This window comes from Neophocaena asiaeorientalis, unplaced genomic scaffold (assembly GCF_003031525.2).
Source record: "Neophocaena asiaeorientalis asiaeorientalis breed wild unplaced genomic scaffold, Neophocaena_asiaeorientalis_V1.1 scaffold216, whole genome shotgun sequence".
NCBI lineage: Eukaryota > Metazoa > Chordata > Mammalia > Artiodactyla > Phocoenidae > Neophocaena > Neophocaena asiaeorientalis.
Window position 1 is genome coordinate 684,301 of NW_020175825.1, and position 17,567 is coordinate 701,867.

A 17,567-nucleotide genomic window follows, 5' to 3' on the forward strand; every position below is an offset into this window, starting at 1 on the left:
TTAGATCACATTTTTTCTTAGAGTATTTGATAAAGTGACAGAACGGATTCCTGATATAGCATTGTTTTCATGATTAGAGTACATGAAAAGTGGATTTTCTATTTAAATCATTATTACAGCTGTATTACAAACAGTATTACAGTTTGCAGATTTGACAAATAATCGTGTAAATTTCAGGCTTGAACAACCTAGTTTCAGGTAATTCGAGTTAGCAAATTTGTGGATTTAGCTTTTTACATACTGACTACCTAAGATCATAGTACCATAAGGGAGAAAGTGATGACAATTATAGTAGGAAAAGCTCAAGGTACAGTAAATTGAATTTCTGTGTACCTTTGGCTTGCGGGATCGTGGTTCTTCAACCAGGGATTGAACCCGGGCCCTGGCAGTGAAAGCACCAAATCCTAACCAATGGACTGCCAGGGAATTTCCCTGTGTACCATTTAAATATGAGAATTTTTTATGTTTACTTACATACAACTATCTATAAGGAAAAAAGGCTTTTTTTATGTCCACTGTATAGATGCAATCAGTGAGTCCTAGGGAGTTTATAAGGCTTGTAAGCCAGAATATAATGAGTTAACAAAAATTTTTAAAGTATGTTTTCTCTAAAATCTTCCTCTTATGTCAGTCTTCTTGATTGACTTAGCCTATGTGTTTTGGTATAATTTTTATTTAATAACAGGGTTAAATAAGCTCTTAGTTGTTCTTTAACAAAATGTTAAACTTCCTAATAACAGCTTTCAACTTAAACAGTAAGTTTAAAACTTAAAGGATGGAAAAGCCTTTAATGCCTAAAATAATTCAAATAGACATATTTTTATTCTGCTTCTTTTTAATGCTGTTTTTCCTTTAGTTTACTATAGGGTAAATTTATTCTAGGCACAAGTATTTACTTAAAACAAATACAGATTTGTTTATTCAGCTAAAATAGCTAAAGTATCACCCTTAGCAGATTTACAGCAATGTATGTTTTCACTTCTCCATACTTTTCACTGCTTTTATCTTACCCTAAAAGTATCAACTCTTAAAAAGTTCTTCAGTGGAATTTGAGTTTTGTTTTTTTGTTTTTTTTTTGCTAATCTTAGTTGTAGACCAATGGAAGAAGGTAATGAGATGTTGAACTGTTTGGGTGGGGTGGGGGCAGAGGTGGGATTCTCTGAATGCTTTGTATGGATTATTCGAAACATTGTAGTTTGGAATATATGTATGTATTATATTGGACTAGAATGCCTCTCCATTAGTACAGTTATTTTGTGCATGCAGAATCAATGTGACAGAAGGTGCATGAATATTTTCATCAATAAAATGGCACTGACCTTTCTAGCTTGCACTTTTATGAGTAGTTCGCATGTAATTCATTCATTTGCTTTTATGATGCTGGCTGAATAATTTTTTATTAACATTTTTATAAAGATGCAGTGATCTATTTTTGTATAACATTAGATTTCTAATGTCAGTCCATTGTAAGAATATCAGTTATTGAAAGAATAATAACCTTCAAATTTGTGATTCATAGAAATGAAGCACCATTTAACTTTTGTTAGTGGTATTAAATGTTTAGAAACTTACTAGATGAGCTTTTAGAGTTTGAGTTGTGAATACCAAAACTGAGACTGCACCTTTAAAGTACTTTGAATATATGCTATTAGTACATTTTTATTATGATTATATAAAGCTATAACAGTTTACTGCCAACAGCTTGCATTGCCAACTGCTGATTTTTTTTCTTTTAATAATATGCTGCATGTAGATAAAGATGACCTCTCCCCAACTACTGAGGTTTGGGATGTAGACCAGGGACTAATAAGTAAACTGAAGGAACAGTACAAGAAGGAACGAAAGGGGAAGAAAGGGGTAAAGAGTAAGTGCAGATTCTATTATAATTTTTGTATACCAATCTTTGAGAAAAAAAAATTCTTCAGTTCTGATTTTTTTGTCTACTTCTTTTTGTTTTATAAAGGGGGCAACTAACTTTAAACTTTGTCTGTTGTATAATTGAAATTTATTTGAATGTAATTTAGGTTATGTTATTGATCAAGTGGGAAATCATTTTAAATATGTGGATAAGGATGAAGGAAGAATTTCAGGGTTTTTGTCTGTATTTTAAGCTTTAAAAAGTTTACCAAACTGTAAGGAATATTGGCCTTGTGATGAAAAATAATAGAAATCTGTTCAAAAGGAAGAAAGTATAAATTTCTATGTTGATACATAGGGTATTACTGCTATAACCAGCTCATGTCCAGGTTACATTTCTTAGTTTCAGAATTCTAAAATACAGTGAATAGGAAAGCCCTTTCCATAGTTTGTGCTTTCTAGCCTTAATCCAACCACAAACAACAACAGTAGCAAAAAAAAAAAGCTCTCCTAGGTAGTATTTTCTTGGCTACTCTGATGGAGTAAGGCCAGAGGAGAGGGTAGTGGTGGCAGTAGGGTTTGTTTGGTCAATGGCTGAGTGTCTTTGGGTACCTCAGTGTATTTTTCACTGTTAATATCCTGACCAATGAATGTATTATAAAAGTATAAATTTAGCTACAGCACATCTCAAAGAAGTAATTCATTTCCATTTTGTGAATCAAGCTTAAGAACAGTCGCATGAAAATCATCTTCAGACCTATGAGTATTAAATGGAGAAACTGAAGTTTAGTTTTGGGGAACTTTATTTTGAACTGGCCATTGAATCCTGCCAGTCTAAATTTTTTGACTGTGTGTAGGAGAAAACAGTAGACTTCAATGGCAAAAACCATGTAGGCATTCTTTCATATTCCTTTCTTTGGTGACAAATATATTAATTTATGAGATGGCAGTTGCAGTGGAAAAGGGTGTAAGTTTTCTTCAGTGAAGCAGTTTTTGAATGGTTTAATTTATTGTGGAGGTAAATAAGGAATTTGGGGGATTTTACGTGTTGTGCGCTCTTATAACCTTATGCTTATTTATGTTATTGCATGTGAATAAAAAGATAAACTGTTCTCTAAGAAGTTTCATATTTTATGTTGAACTGCTTACCATATTTAAAAATGTTTAATGCTGGGCAGGGACTGTGTTCAGCTCTAACATCACTTACCTATATAATTAATGCATGTTGAGTACAAAAGTACTTTTGCATGATTGGCCATTTTAATATAGACACAATGACATTAGAATTTTAGGGTTTAGATCTTTTTTTTTTTTTAAGAAATAGTTTATTTGAATATTAGATTACTTATTTTCTGTATGTTATTCATAAACTGACTTACCTGCTGAAGATTTCTTTAGAAAATGCTAGGTAGTATTGCTTTTAATTTAAAATATAGATACCCCATTTTTTCCCTGATAGAATGTGTTTAGATCTATACACATTTTTTTTTCTTTTTAACAAATTGAAGATTTGTGGCAACCCTGTATTTTTTTTTAGCAAGAGTATTTTAAATTAAAGTATGTACATTTTTTAGAGACATAATTCTGTGCACACTTAATACAGTACAGTATAGTGTACACATAACTTTTATATGCACCAGGAAACCAGAAAATTCATGTGACTCGCTTTATTGTGATATTTGCTTTATTGCAGTGGTCTGGAACTGAACCCTCAATATATGCAAGATATGCCTGTACCTTTTTGAGGTTTAGAAAGAAGATATAAGTCAACTTAAGGTTTTTTAGTTGTAGGTTTTACATTTTTCCAAAAAATGTTTTTTATTGAAAAAAATACCTGTTTAATTAAGAACTATTAGAAACAGATGAACTGAAACTAAAGTCTAAAATCCCCATAAAATTTTAATTTAATTAATTTTCTTTAGTAGGATCATAATATGCAGTTTTGTTATTTGCCTACTTAGCTAACAGTTATACCATTTCATGTCAATAAATATTCCACTGTATAACGTTTTCCAGTTTCTTTATACCAAGCTACCCTGTTGTCAAGCAGAATATTGCAGAACCTAATATGTGAAATGGGTGAAAGGGAACTACTGTGATTAAATCAGGATCTGGAGACCTCACGGCCATGCCCTGAGGTTCTCATGTCTCAATACGATTTTATTACCAAAATGTGTACTGTGTTATTCAACCAGTCCCCTTTAATTTTGATTTTGTATCTGTTTTCTCAAAAAAAAAAAAAAAACTAACTTTATATAGCCATAAAAATAGAACATGCTTATGATTCAAACAATACAAGTAGTATGTAGAGACACAAAGAAGTAAAAATCACCTTCAGTCCTACAACTCGGATATTAATATTTGGCATATATTCTTCCAACTTTTTCTAAATGTCTTTATACATAAACCTCCTTTAACAATTTCCGACAAGAATATCATATTGTTTTTAACTCATTTTTTCGTAATTTTCATAGTCATCTAAATATAATTTTAGTGGTTATATAGTATTGCATTTTGTGAATTTAACCTAGCCTCCATTAGTTAATCCTTCAGATTGTTTCTCATTTTTACTGTTTTTATAAACACCAGTGCTTTTAAGTTTACCCATGTATGTAGATATAAAGATGAGGTTTCCAACACTGTCTCAGGAGTGAATAATTAGGAAATAATAAATTAATGTTTCTCTTTATACTTCCTTTGTGAATTAGTTAAATAAAAACTTTTTGCTCTTTAATATAGAGTTCACCTTGAAAATGTTGGTTCTGAATCCCTGCCATGGAAATAAATTTTTTTTTAATTGATGGATAATAAACTTAGGTCTTAATCCAGGTAGAACATCATGTTAATGCTAAGATACAATTTTACATGAAAAGATAATTCATGAATTTCCTTAGCATTCTTATTATCTATTTTTGTTGGGTTTTCTTCTGATATTTTTGCAGATGTGGCTTTGTATAAGTTAGAATAATTCATAAACTTCAGCCTTTTCTTTTTTTTCTTTATTCCAAAATGTGAATGAATCACACCTGTTGGATCATAGCACTAAGTTTCTACAGAGTTTTTTCCAGCTTCTTAAAGGGAAGAAAATTATTTGCTAACTTTACCGTATGAAATCAGATATAATCCAATCTAAATGCCTTTTTTTTTTTAATGGGAAAAAAAGTGGTGAGAATGCCAACTGTTTAACTTTGTAAAGACTCAACCATGATTTGACTATTAAAAATGGAAAGACTTCTAAAATCAAGAGGCAGGAAGCTAATGTTTATCTATCTTCCAGTTTGTTCACTCCATTTCACCCTTCTTTTTTCCCACCTAAGGCAAAAGAAAATAAAAGTGACATCCTTGCCTTGGACTGTAGATACAATTCAGTATTAATTTTCTTTTTCTTTTTCTTTTTCTTACTTTTTCTATTAGTATTTCTAAGAGTCAACACCATGAAACTAAAGAGACTTGATACAGTTATTTTGGTCTTAAGCTTCAGAAGGGTTAAGCTTCCTTTTCCTTGTAACTTTTTATTTTGACATAACTTCAGGCTTAAGGAAAAGTTGCAAGAATAGGGTAAAGAATTCCATGCACTTTCACAGTTTCTTTAAATGTTAACATTTTCTACATTTGCTTTATCCCTTCTCTCTTTAAATATGTACCTTTATTATTTTGAACAGTTCAGAAAACTGAGTAAGTAGTAGACATGTTGCTCCTTAGATACCTTAGCGCATGTTACTTGAGCACAAACACATTCTCCTATATGACCACAGTACAATGATGAAAATCAGGGAATTAAGTGATATAATGCTATTATCTAATCTAAAACTCTGTTTTCTGTAATCTTTAAATAATTTCTAAGCTTTCTATAATTGGGAAAGGGAGTGAGGGGGGGTTCTGAATTAATCTTTTGTCAAAATCTTGGTTTGATAGGATTTTTCTAGCTTTCTATGGTCTCCTTTTTTGCAGTATTTTATGTCTCAGTAAAAACATGTAAATCAATAACAAAAATCACACTGTGTATAGCAACTGAAGTAAGGGTAAAGCATCTGAAATTTAGAACCTGTATTTAGAATATGAAGGAGGAGGGTAAAAATCTTTTAAGACTTTGGTATTTGTTTTGGTTTTTCAACATGGAAAGTTTAAATTGTGGATTGTAATATGTTTTCCTTTAATAGATAGTCTTATTCTTGCTTATTGTTATTGCTATGCTGTTTTATACTTATAAAATTGAGGCTTATAAAGAAGATTAGATTATTTCGTGTCCTTTCTTCAAAAGATTTGTGTTTCAAAGATTCACATATAAATGAGCATCCCTGGATCATTTTCTAGTTTTCCTTTTTTTAAAAAAGTTTCATATTAGTATTTGTCGTTTGCTATTCCAGATTCAGGATGACAGACTGTCAAGAGGGAATATAATATTTTTGTAAATTGTGACTTAAGTCCAATCATCTATATATTAGGCATTTTAGAACATTTAAGGTGAAATTATTATTTTGTAGCAATAACTTTCAGTAAGCCTATAAAAGCACCTTGGCACATACTATAAAATGACTGTGATGATTAACCTCCTTCTCTTTTGGAGAGAGTCCATAAAACTGTTCACTATTCTCTTGCATCAAATCAAAGACAAACAGTTGTTTCATAGTTAAGGGATATTATTTTCAGCTAAGAAACGCAGTTGTTTTATATTTCTGGCTTCAATTTCACACTTCTAAAACAGACCACTCTTCAACTCAGGTTTCTTTCTCTTTTTTTTCTCCCCCAAGAAAATAATTTAGGTATTTTGACAAGGGGGAGAAAGTATTTTGATGCTCTTTCAGTCAGGACACATTTTTAAACTGCAGAATCACTTTGCAGCTAAACTATTTTTTCCTTAATATTATGATGTCATTTTTTTTAAGATGACATTTGTCATGTCAAAGCTTTCTTTTAACTAAGATGATAGAAAATACAACAGGTCAAGCAAACATGACGTAACTAAACCTTATTCTAAAAATAAACTTATCTTTTCCAGATTGCCTGCTAAACATTTGGTTTCACTTCAGAATATAAGGCTGATTAACAAAGGGAGAACAGTAGATTGAGAAAGGGAAAACAGTAGATTCAGTAAAAAAAAAAAAAAAAAATTTACTGTTTTACTTAATAGAGTCATGGAAAGATAGATTTCATGTCATGAGTGTGTATGTTTGTGAGTGAATTTAAAAACACTAACACACACACACAAAATAAAAATAAAAACACTAACAGCAGTTGTCAGTCCATAGTTTGGCTTACACATGGCATACTGTTTTTCGTTTTCCTAGAATCTGTTTAGATGATTGTGCTTTTTTTGTTTTTGATTGTGCATTTGTATAGACTTGATGGTCGTGGTTAAAAGATAGATGGGTTGTTTTATTATTCATAGTGGTAAAAGGACAGTTTTTCTTGGTGTTACAATTAGAAAGAGTATTTCTTCTATAGATTAGAGTAATAATTGAGAATCAACTTTTGTTTAATTAATACCTAATGAGTCTTCAATTATACCCTTGAATATTTTTATAATATTATGTGTAGCATTCTATTACACTAATATGATTACAATTTTCTCATTATTGATAATCAGACTTCAAATTTTTTATTTGAAATTGCATTTCATTACAATTACTGTATTTAGGATACAGGATAGATTTAGAAAGAGAATGAAAGAGCATTAAATGTAGTTAGTTGAAAGATGTTCTACAAAGTAGGTGCTAGATAGGACTGTTACATCTGGTTAAGAAATCTGCTTTCATCTTTTAGCAGTTTTTGAGAAACTAGAATTAAAGTAGGGACATTCCTATCTTTCCTAAACTTGCCACTGTGCCAAACAGAAACTAATGTTTGGCTATAGTATGCAAGCCAAAAAAAGTAATAATTATATAATTTGGGATCCTCAGTTTGAACATGAATTAACTTTCATGTTGTCTCCTGCTTTCCTTTTCTTCCATATTTCCCAGTCCATGTGTTCAGGAAGATATGACTTACCTGTAATGATAAAACTTTTTCTTGTCTTAATTATATTTAGCTATCATATGATGAAATTATTTATAAGTAATATCTAATAAAGTCAAATTTATGGTATACATAAGTATGATAAGAGTGAGCAGAGAAAGATCAACAAAGGCTCACAGAGGAGATGGAAGTATGTGCAGGAAGTATTCTCACCTTTCTAAGGGATAGGTAAGGACAGATATGACAAAATATGGTAGAAAGAACCTTGGTGAATATTGATACTATAGGGAAACTGCTCTGATTTGAAAATTAGGGAGATTTGTATTGTGGAGCACTGAAAGATGAGATTGGTTAGGAAAATAGGATCAGCGCATATGAAGCACATATAGGGTTAAGTACAAGATTTTAGTTAGCTTTGATTCAAAGAGTGCTGAAGTGCTGTTTGTGGTTTCAGAGTAAGGAATGATATGATAAATGTGATAATTTTGGAAAACTAATCTAGCTGTAGTATTCAAATTTGATTAAAGACAAATGGAGCTGGGAGAGAGGAAAACCAATTAGGAACCTTCTGCAGTAATTCATAAGAATGCAAGCTTTGACTAGAATAAAGTCAATAGCAAGAAAGAGATTAATCTGAAAAATATTTTTTTATAATATGTTTTATTTATTTTTAATTTTTTAAATTTACTTTTGACTGCATTGGGTCTTCGTTGCTGTGCGTGGGCTTTCTCTAGTTGTGGTGAGCAGGGGCTACTCTTTGTTGCAGTGCAGGGGCTACTCTTTGTTGCAGTGCACGGGCTTCTCGTTGCGGTGGCTTCTCTTGCTGCGGAGCACAGGCTCTAGGCACACAGGCTCAGTAGTTGTGGCACACGGGTTCTAGAGCGCACGGGTTTTAGTAGTTGCGACGCGTGGGCTCAGTAGTTGTGGCTTGCGGGCTCTAGGGTGCGCAGACTTCAGTAGTTGTGACGTGCAGGCTTAGTTGCTCTGCAGTATGTGGGATCTTCCTGGACCAGGGATCGAACCTGTGTCCCCTGTGTCGGCAGGCGGATTCTTAACCACTGTACCACCAGGGAAGTCCCTGAAGAATACTTTAAAGGAGGATTCTATTTAAAAACAGATCTCCCCCCTCTCCTCATAAGTTGAAAAGGAATTCTTAAGGTATGGGTGCAGGGCTTCCCTGCACTATGGAGCCCGCGAGCCACAATTACTGAGCCCGCGTGCCACAACTGCTGAAGCCCACTTGCTTAGAGCCCATGCTCCGCATCAAGAGAAGCCACCACAATGAGAAGCTCGCACACTGCAACGAAGAGTAGCCCCTGCTCGCCACAACTAGAGAAAGCCCACGAGCGGCAATGAAGACCCAACACAGCCAAAAATATAAATTAAAAAGAAAGAAAGAAAGAAAGAAAAAAGATGTGGTTGCAGAATTTTAAGAACAGAAATCAAGTCAATGATGTTGGTACTCATAAGTGGGAAAGTTATAAAGGAGAGCTATTTTGTGAGAAAGGATAACATTCATCTTCTTTCATGTTGAATTTCACTGATGGTTAGACTTCCAGTTGGCAGTTTTTCATTTATTAGAGAATTTGTTTACAGTCACTTCATTGTCGGGGAAAATCCTCAGATAATAACTGAGTTTTCTCCATTATAATTACTTTAGGAAATTCAGACTACTTGACATTTTGCATACAGTGGAGTTGCTCAAGCATTTCTAAGAAGCTAGGGATTACTGTGAAATAGAGTTAATAAATGTATAAGATTCCACCTATTTCCGTTAAGCCTTATAATCTCACTATCTGGCATTCTGTTAGGGATACATAAATGAATGATAGTTCCTATAGAATTACTAATATTTTCATAGCCATAGTGAAATTTAATAATTATGTAGTCTAATTAGTCCATTAATGTTGACATTAGTAAATAAGGTCATAAAGTGTGGCCTTGGATTTGCCTATTTTAATTGTTTTCACTTTATATTGACTATAAAGCATTTTCTTTTGTCTTTTCAAATTATTTTTTCTGACATTCTTAAAAGTATTTTCTTTCAAAATACATAAGAGAAATGATTCTCCTGTCATTTCTAAATTTCACAGTTTTAAAGAGATCCCACAGTACTGTAGATGCTACTGAGTTTTGCATATTTGGGCCTGAATTACCCATGCAACAGCTGAAATTCTCTCCTTAAACTTATGGCCTATGACAATGTTGACTTTTTATACTATGATGAGGAACTAAGAGAGCTCATGGGTAAATCAGGTTTTTCAAATTTGGGAAAAGTGAAAAAACATTTTGAGGAAAATTGGAGTTGATTTGTTAATGACATATTTGTGTGAATATGGCAGGAAAATATCCACATAAACACAGGGAAAGTTAATTGTTTGTTGCACCCTCATAAAAATCATTTGCACTAATTTCTTTGTTAATGTTTTAAAATAATGGATTAAGTTGGAAAAACTCATGTTTTATTCTTTACACTGTTAAATGGTAACTTAAACACCAAAATTTTTTGTTTTAATGGTACCTTCTGTGTCTGTGAGCTTAGAACTTTGGTTGTGTGACAGAAGACTCAATTTTATGTATATATGTATCTCCACAGAAATAGTGAATATCTTAAATATTTAAATTATTGGGGGGGTTGGTATGGAAAATTGAAGACATCTTTGATTATTGGAGATTTTTATAACTGGAACTTCTTAAAAATAGCCTATTTTGTTAGTAAGTAGGTTTTTAAGGCTGCTAGCAAGTCAAGCGGTAGCTGTTACATGAACCTCTGCTGCTGACATTAATTTACAGGGGTCGACAGGACAAAACTCTACGACATGATAGCTGATCTGGGAGATGATGAGCTGCCCCTCATCCCTTCAGGATTCATAAATCAGTCTAGGTCAGCCTCTACTAGAACTGATCATGAAGGTGCAAGAGCAGAGGAAGGTACAAAATTTAGCTGTCATGTTTATTTACATTGCAGAAGACATTAATTCCAAATCACATCTCCTTAATATTATAAACTTGCTGCTATTTTAAAATGATCAGTTTATATGATCTTCAGAGAAGGTGTTGGGCAAGCTCTTGGTGTAATTGTCCTAAGGGATTTTGAAATTTTTGGCTTCTGTGCCTTTATAATTTTTTTGTTTGCTTTTGATGTTAGGTGGAGTTGTTTCATATATCATTTCAAAGTACCTTTCTGAACTGTGACTTTAGCTTACAGATCTAGTAGCAGAGAAATAGTAGACTTGAAATAGTACATATGGAAAAGAACTATTTAGTCATTTTGTCATATTGCTTACATTTAGTAACTAATAATAACTGTCACTGATTAGGAGACAACTAAGTGCCAGAGATTGCGCTTGGAACTTTACATGTATTATTTCTCTCTCTATATATGTATGTATATATATATAAAACAGTTGCCTGATTTAATCATTTTAGAATAAGGCAACATCATTATTCTTTAACCTGTTGCCAGGTATATACTACTTGTAATGAATTTTCTAAAATTTCCCTAAATTAGAAATGTACAGGAAATGAAAATACTATTTAGGCATTTTTTTCCATAATTGATTTTAGCTGAAGGTATGTAGATGTACTTGAGTAATTGATAAATCTAGGTCTAGATAGTTATAATTCTAAGTAATGAGACTGAATTCTTACCAAAGGTTTATTGTGATATATAATACATATATATAAAGGATAGTCCATTATCTAATAATTTGGTATAGATTGAATTTCATTGATATTTCTGCTTTTGCTCTGTAAGGTAATTTGATAGCCCAGTCAAAAAATTTTGAATACATCTTATTCTCTTCTAAGGGTTCTCTACTAGTACATTTTCCTTAAAGTTAAATAATTTTTCATTTTTCCTTTACAGTCAATCATCTCTGCATGCATTTACCACTCATCATAATCTAGGGATATTTGAGGAAGGATAAAGAAAATCACTAAAATAATAAAACCAAAACAAAACATATTAAAGCATGAAAAGCAACAGGAAAAGTAAAAGTCTATTGATTTTTCCTAGATCTCTTTCCCACTGTTAAGCTATTTTCCTGTTTTACTTTAGGAAGTATTTTCTAAAATGCATATACCAGCTCCATTATTCTTCATTTTATGCATTTAGTAATGGTTTACCAAACAGTGCATAGGAAAACTTGCTAAAATTTTTGTAGTTAACACTGTACATAAACTGCAGATTTTACAGCTTAAGGCAAGGCCGTATTAGCAGGAATTAGGGACCCTTTTAAATGTTTCAAACCAATGACCAAAAAACAGTCAAGACTCATGCTACACAAAAACCAATTTAGAACTTGTATGTATGTTTATGTCTAATTGTGCTTTTTAAAGAAAAGATGTAACTCAGTGATCTATTAATAGTGGAAGGTCTAGGGGGTGGGAAGATAAGCATAACCTTATTACACTTTTTAAAGGGTAAATATTATTAGAATTTGTTACTAAAAAAGATTCAAGTTCAGCTTTGACTTAGAGCTAAGAAGGGAACATTAGAGTTCATAATCTCTTATTTTCTGTGGCCATCTCCAACTTTATGCATTCCTATTGAAGGCCGTGTCATACCTCATTGTATAAAGAAAAAAATATCTGTTTTCAAGGAGAGAAACTTATACACGTTACAACATTTCAGACAATTTTTAGTTAAGACTTAAGGTATACCATGTTGCCGCTGGCATGGATGGAATCAGTTACTGAGCTGTGTTCTTTAGATTTGATAAAATTGAAGGAGATAGGAAGAGTTTGATATATGAGCTACAGGTTTCCTTGGTCATTAGTGTCCATAAAAAAGGAGGATTAATTTAAAAAGTACACAAAGGACCTTGTTGTAAGACCTCGTTTTATGGACCCTAAGATTTCCGTAAAGGGAAATGCTAATATGATAATAGTTTTCTTAAATTGCTTGATGAAATCTTTTAGGCTGTCTAATAAAAGGTATCATAATTTATATCATTAAAAACTGCTCCTTTTAATAATTTTTCTTTGAATTGCTAATAACATTTTTATGCTTATGTAATCATGTGCTATAGGTAATTATGTTAACATTAATAAAATGAATTTATAGAATAGAAATTAATTCCCTCTGTAAAGAAACAAGGGCAGATAAATTGAGTATTTATTATGATTGCTATATGCCACAGTAATGGGTGATTGTGGAAAGGAGAAATACAGCTTAAAAGATTTTTTTCACTGAGATGTATATGTAGTAAATGCTGAGTGAGCAGGATAGCTTGCTATATATAAATGGATATATGTGTATAGAGATAGAGAACTGTAGTTATGTGATTAATTAGAAATTGGTATACTTTTTATTTAATACAATTAATCTAAAACTCTAATAAAACTAGCTAATATTGCTTAGACACTTCCCTTCACATGCTCTTAAATTGGCCATTAACTGATAAGAAATATCTCTGCAAAAAGAATATGTAATAATGCAGAATAATTAGTTACCATGTTAAAGTTACCAATACTTTATTGGGCATTTATCAAAAGTTCTGTTATTGAGTGTTTGTGTAATTGTGAGTGGGAGGAATTGTGGCATTTTGTTCTAACTTGTCTTAGAAACAAATTCTGAGCTTAAAAGAAAAACATGTCCTTGTACTGGCTAAAAATGCTTTGAGAAAGTAATACTTAATGAATTTTATATAATTGTTCTTAAACATAATTTTAAACTATTGATTTTATAATTCTCAGCTGCTCTGGTATTACCAATAACTGCATACTAGATAGTGATAGGAAGGATCAGTGCTATAGATTATTTAGATTCAGTAGGTATAGTCATTATAAAATTAATTAAATACTACTATCCCTATGTGTATTTTCTTTCTGATTTACCCTATATCAGTTGCTGACACACAGCTTCATTTTAGAAATGTCATTCAGGACCCTATTTGAATCAAATTATATAGCTTACTTTGATATTACAGATTACTTTAATAAATAATACGATATTCTAAGAAAGGATGAATTTTACTTTTGCCATAGTATATATCTAGGAGAAGTTGACTTGTATCTTCTCAGAATATTTTCAGTAGTATTAGTGATGACTGACAAGTTTTATGACATCTGTTATGTTTCCTGTAGTGTATTAAATTTATATCATCATCTTTTATAGGAATTTTTCAAAATTGATAAATAGCTTGAATTTTTTAATTTGCTCATGGATTTTAAATATGTATTGATATGTTGAGTTGTTTTGTATTACAATGATTTATGTACTTTCCCGTTGTATTTTAAGATTAAAATTTTGCTTTTAAAGCATGTTTGAAATGATACGGAGAATTATTGCTCATACTATAACTGTAATAGCAAAATTTATAGTAGTGTAGTTATTCTAATTATGGCAGTGTTCGATTTTAATCGGTCCAAGTACCAGAAGTTTAAAGTGCTATCCATAGTCAGTATAGATTCGTTATTTTATTTTAGAAGTATGATGGTAAATAAAAGGGAAGTTAAAATAAAAAAACATAGTCAAAGTTTGAAAGCTGGAAGCCATTCTGAAGATCACATACATTAACCTTTTGGGGAAAGAAAACGGACAGTGATGGTAGAACTGCCCTTTTCCTAGACCATTGCTGTTACTGAAGAAATCTGAGCAATTTAAGGCTTCACTTCAGTAAGCTGATACACTGTATTGCAGACTGGAAACTATTTACATGTGAACACTTATATTAATTTTTACCAGGGACTAGAATACCTAGCACTTTCAAGCAAATATGATAGAAAGCAAAAGGACTTAGCAACAACCTATTATGTTTTAAAAATACTATAATTATAGTTATACCAAAGTGATAAGTGATGTAAATAGACAAAGGTTTTGTGCCCCACCTCCCACCCTGAAATAATATATCTAGTGCACATTTGATTTGTGGGAAATTATGTTCAGTTCCAAAATAAACACTTGTTTTTTACTACACAGTAATAGGATTTTTTGAGTGGAAGAAATGAGGGAAGTGGGAAAAAAATTAATTATATTACTGAATATTGTAACTGTTAAGTGCTTACATTTCCCCCACAATATTGTCTTGTACTGTATGATTTTTCAGCATTTAAGAAGCGGTTTTGTTCTTTATAGCTGAACCAATAACGTTTCCATCTGGAGGAGGCAAGTCATTTATTATGGGTTCTGATGATGTTTTGTTAAGTGTACTGGGCCTTGGAGACCTTGCAGACTTGACGGTAACAAATGATGCAGACTATAGTTATGATGTAAGTGCAGTTTTATTTTTAATTTTTTAATGATTTAATAGAAGGCTCCTTGTTTTTTGGAAACACTTATAAAACAGAATTAATGTCAAGGTGCATGGAAAAGATAAGTTTAAGTGTGACATTGTGTTTATTTGAAGTGACATGTAGTTTTTTTCTTATAACTACTTTCTTTGTGGTGTTTAAATTTTTTCTTAGGTATTGTGGTGGATTAGTTAGGAGTTTAGGGTGATTGATTACCTTAAAATATTGGTTGATAAATATCTACCTGAGTAGTCAACTCTCAATTACCTACTCAAATTAAGCCATATTTTGCTGTTAAGAGAAAAATAGGTAACCCGAATCACTTATTTGCCTTCAGGATAATTCTTAAAAAGCACATTTTATTGTTGAACTTTTTTTTTAAAGGATAATGTTAGAGTTAGTTTGTCATTTCCTGAATATTTAGTCCTTCATTTGAGGGATGGGGAGAGGATGGAGAGGACGTGGGAAGGACAATGTTAGAGGTGAAACTAGTCTTGGGTTAAATTTTTTATAGACAATAAACATTCAATCGAGAGTTAACTATACTTGCTTAGATTTTGTATTAGTGAATTTGCAGCTTTTCAGCAAATTAATTTTTTTCCTTTCATAACAAAGTCCTTTTTTCTACATTTTATACTTACGTTAGCATGCTTTTTTAGAGACATCAGCCTTGGTGGGCTGGATTATTCTCATTAATACTTTTAAAGTATATAAGCAACTAAATTCCAATAAACTTGACTACTTTAGAAGTGGTTTCACAGCCTGTCTTTACAGATGGAGAAATGAAGGTAAAAAGATTAACCTCTTATCAATATCAATAAAGTGTCTTTAGTTCAGACTTTTGGAAAGTACTTTAACTTGCTGCCTTGAAAAATATCACATGCTGATTTTCTAAATGACAGCTGTATTGTTAATGTTGTACCCTTGGATTTTTAGTAGTAATTTATATAATTTTTATTGTTTTCATGTGAAGTATTGCAGCATGGTAGTTGTTTTGTTTTGTTTTTGTTCTCATTTGATGTTTAATAGGACTTTGGGTTTACCCTGATGATTAGGTAAAACAGATTAAGGGACTCATTTGATCTAAGTATTTGAAAGCTAATGAAATTATTCTTCTTAGTTCTTACTAAATGATAAAGATTTGTTATAAAGTTTTTAAGGTATACTAAATTTCTGCTGGACATTTTATTTTAGCAAAGCAGTTTTGAATATATATTTTAAACACTCCAAAACAAACAAAAATTCCACATGCCTATCAGTTAACTACTTTTACCACTAAATATTGCACTCTTTCTTTTTAGTTGCCTGCCAATAAAGATGCCTTTCGAAAGACATGGAATCCCAAGTATACACTACGTAGCCATTTTGATGGAGTACGGGCATTAACTTTTCATCCTGTAGAACCTGTGCTGATTACTGCCTCTGAGGACCATACTCTGAAACTATGGAACTTGCAAAAAACAGTTCCTGCCAAAAAGCAAGTATTTTAATGTTAGCCTATTCTTTTTCCTTCCAAATTTGCTAATTATAAATAATTATTATTCTTTATGGTCCCATATCTTTTATGTACTCATTTGATCTTTCCTAATGACCCTTGTATATCAACCAGTGATTTACCATTATTTATCTTCTCCCCCCCCACCCTTTTTTTCCCCTTCTTTTAGGAGTGCCTCTTTAGATGTAGAGCCTATCTACACATTTAGGGCCCACATGTAAGTTTTATTGAATTAGGACTTAATTAACAACCATAGTTATTGTTAACTATTATTTATCAATTGTAAAACCTTATAATTTTCTCATAATGTTTGTTTTATGTTAGGAAAGATATACTGAACAATATTTCATTTGATTAATAATTGTATTAGTGAGAATATAATCAGTACTGTTCAAATGTACATGTTTACCTAAACAGTTTTAGATACCACATAAATTTAGAGAGAGGTTGGGGGGATACAGATATGAGTTTCTTCTTAGGCTTTGTAAGTAATTTCTTTCCTCTTTTCCTATAATAGTGGTCCTGTTCTATCATTAGCTATTAGTTCTAATGGAGAACAGTGTTTTAGTGGTGGTATTGATGCAACTATCCAGTGGTGGAATATGCCTAGTCCTAATGTGGATCCATACGATACATATGGTAAGTAAAAGTCTCAAGATGTCTTTTTTTTTTTTTTTTTTTTTTTTTTTTTTTTTTTTTTTTTTTTTTTTTTTTTGTTTCGGGGTGGTATGCGGGCCTCTCACTGTTGTGGCCTCTCCCGTTGTGGAGCACAGGCTCCGGACGCGCAGGCTCAGCGGCCATGGCTCACAGGCCCAGCCGCTCCGCGGCATGTGGGATCTTCCCGGACCGGGGCACAAACCCGTGTCCCCTGCAGTGGCAGGCGGACTCTCAACCACTGCGCCACCAGGGAAGCCTTCAAGATGTCTTTTTTAAAGTGAATGGGGCTGACAAAAATAATCACCTCAAATATTATAAGATTATTTAAATATGTATTAGTCTCTTCATTTAGTCCTTACATTTACTA

At 32.0% G+C, this 17,567-nt stretch overlaps 1 protein-coding gene across 4 annotated transcripts in view; it reads left to right on the forward strand.

Annotated features, from left to right (window-relative positions):
* The window catches only part of STRN3 (striatin 3), a 55,294-nt gene that overhangs the window by 21,285 nt on the left and 16,442 nt on the right, over window positions 1-17,567 (forward strand). For 2 of the 4 annotated variants that reach the window (XM_024732662.1, XM_024732663.1), the window contains exons 7-12: window positions 1,754-1,864; window positions 10,606-10,743; window positions 14,894-15,027; window positions 16,350-16,525; window positions 16,713-16,760; window positions 17,061-17,182. In XM_024732662.1, the coding sequence (XP_024588430.1) occupies window positions 1,754-1,864; window positions 10,606-10,743; window positions 14,894-15,027; window positions 16,350-16,525; window positions 16,713-16,760; window positions 17,061-17,182 (729 nt within the window). The remainder of the gene's footprint in view (window positions 1-1,753; window positions 1,865-10,605; window positions 10,744-14,893; window positions 15,028-16,349; window positions 16,526-16,712; window positions 16,761-17,060; window positions 17,183-17,567) is intronic. The other 2 variants (XM_024732664.1, XM_024732665.1) reach the window with 2 other exon arrangements.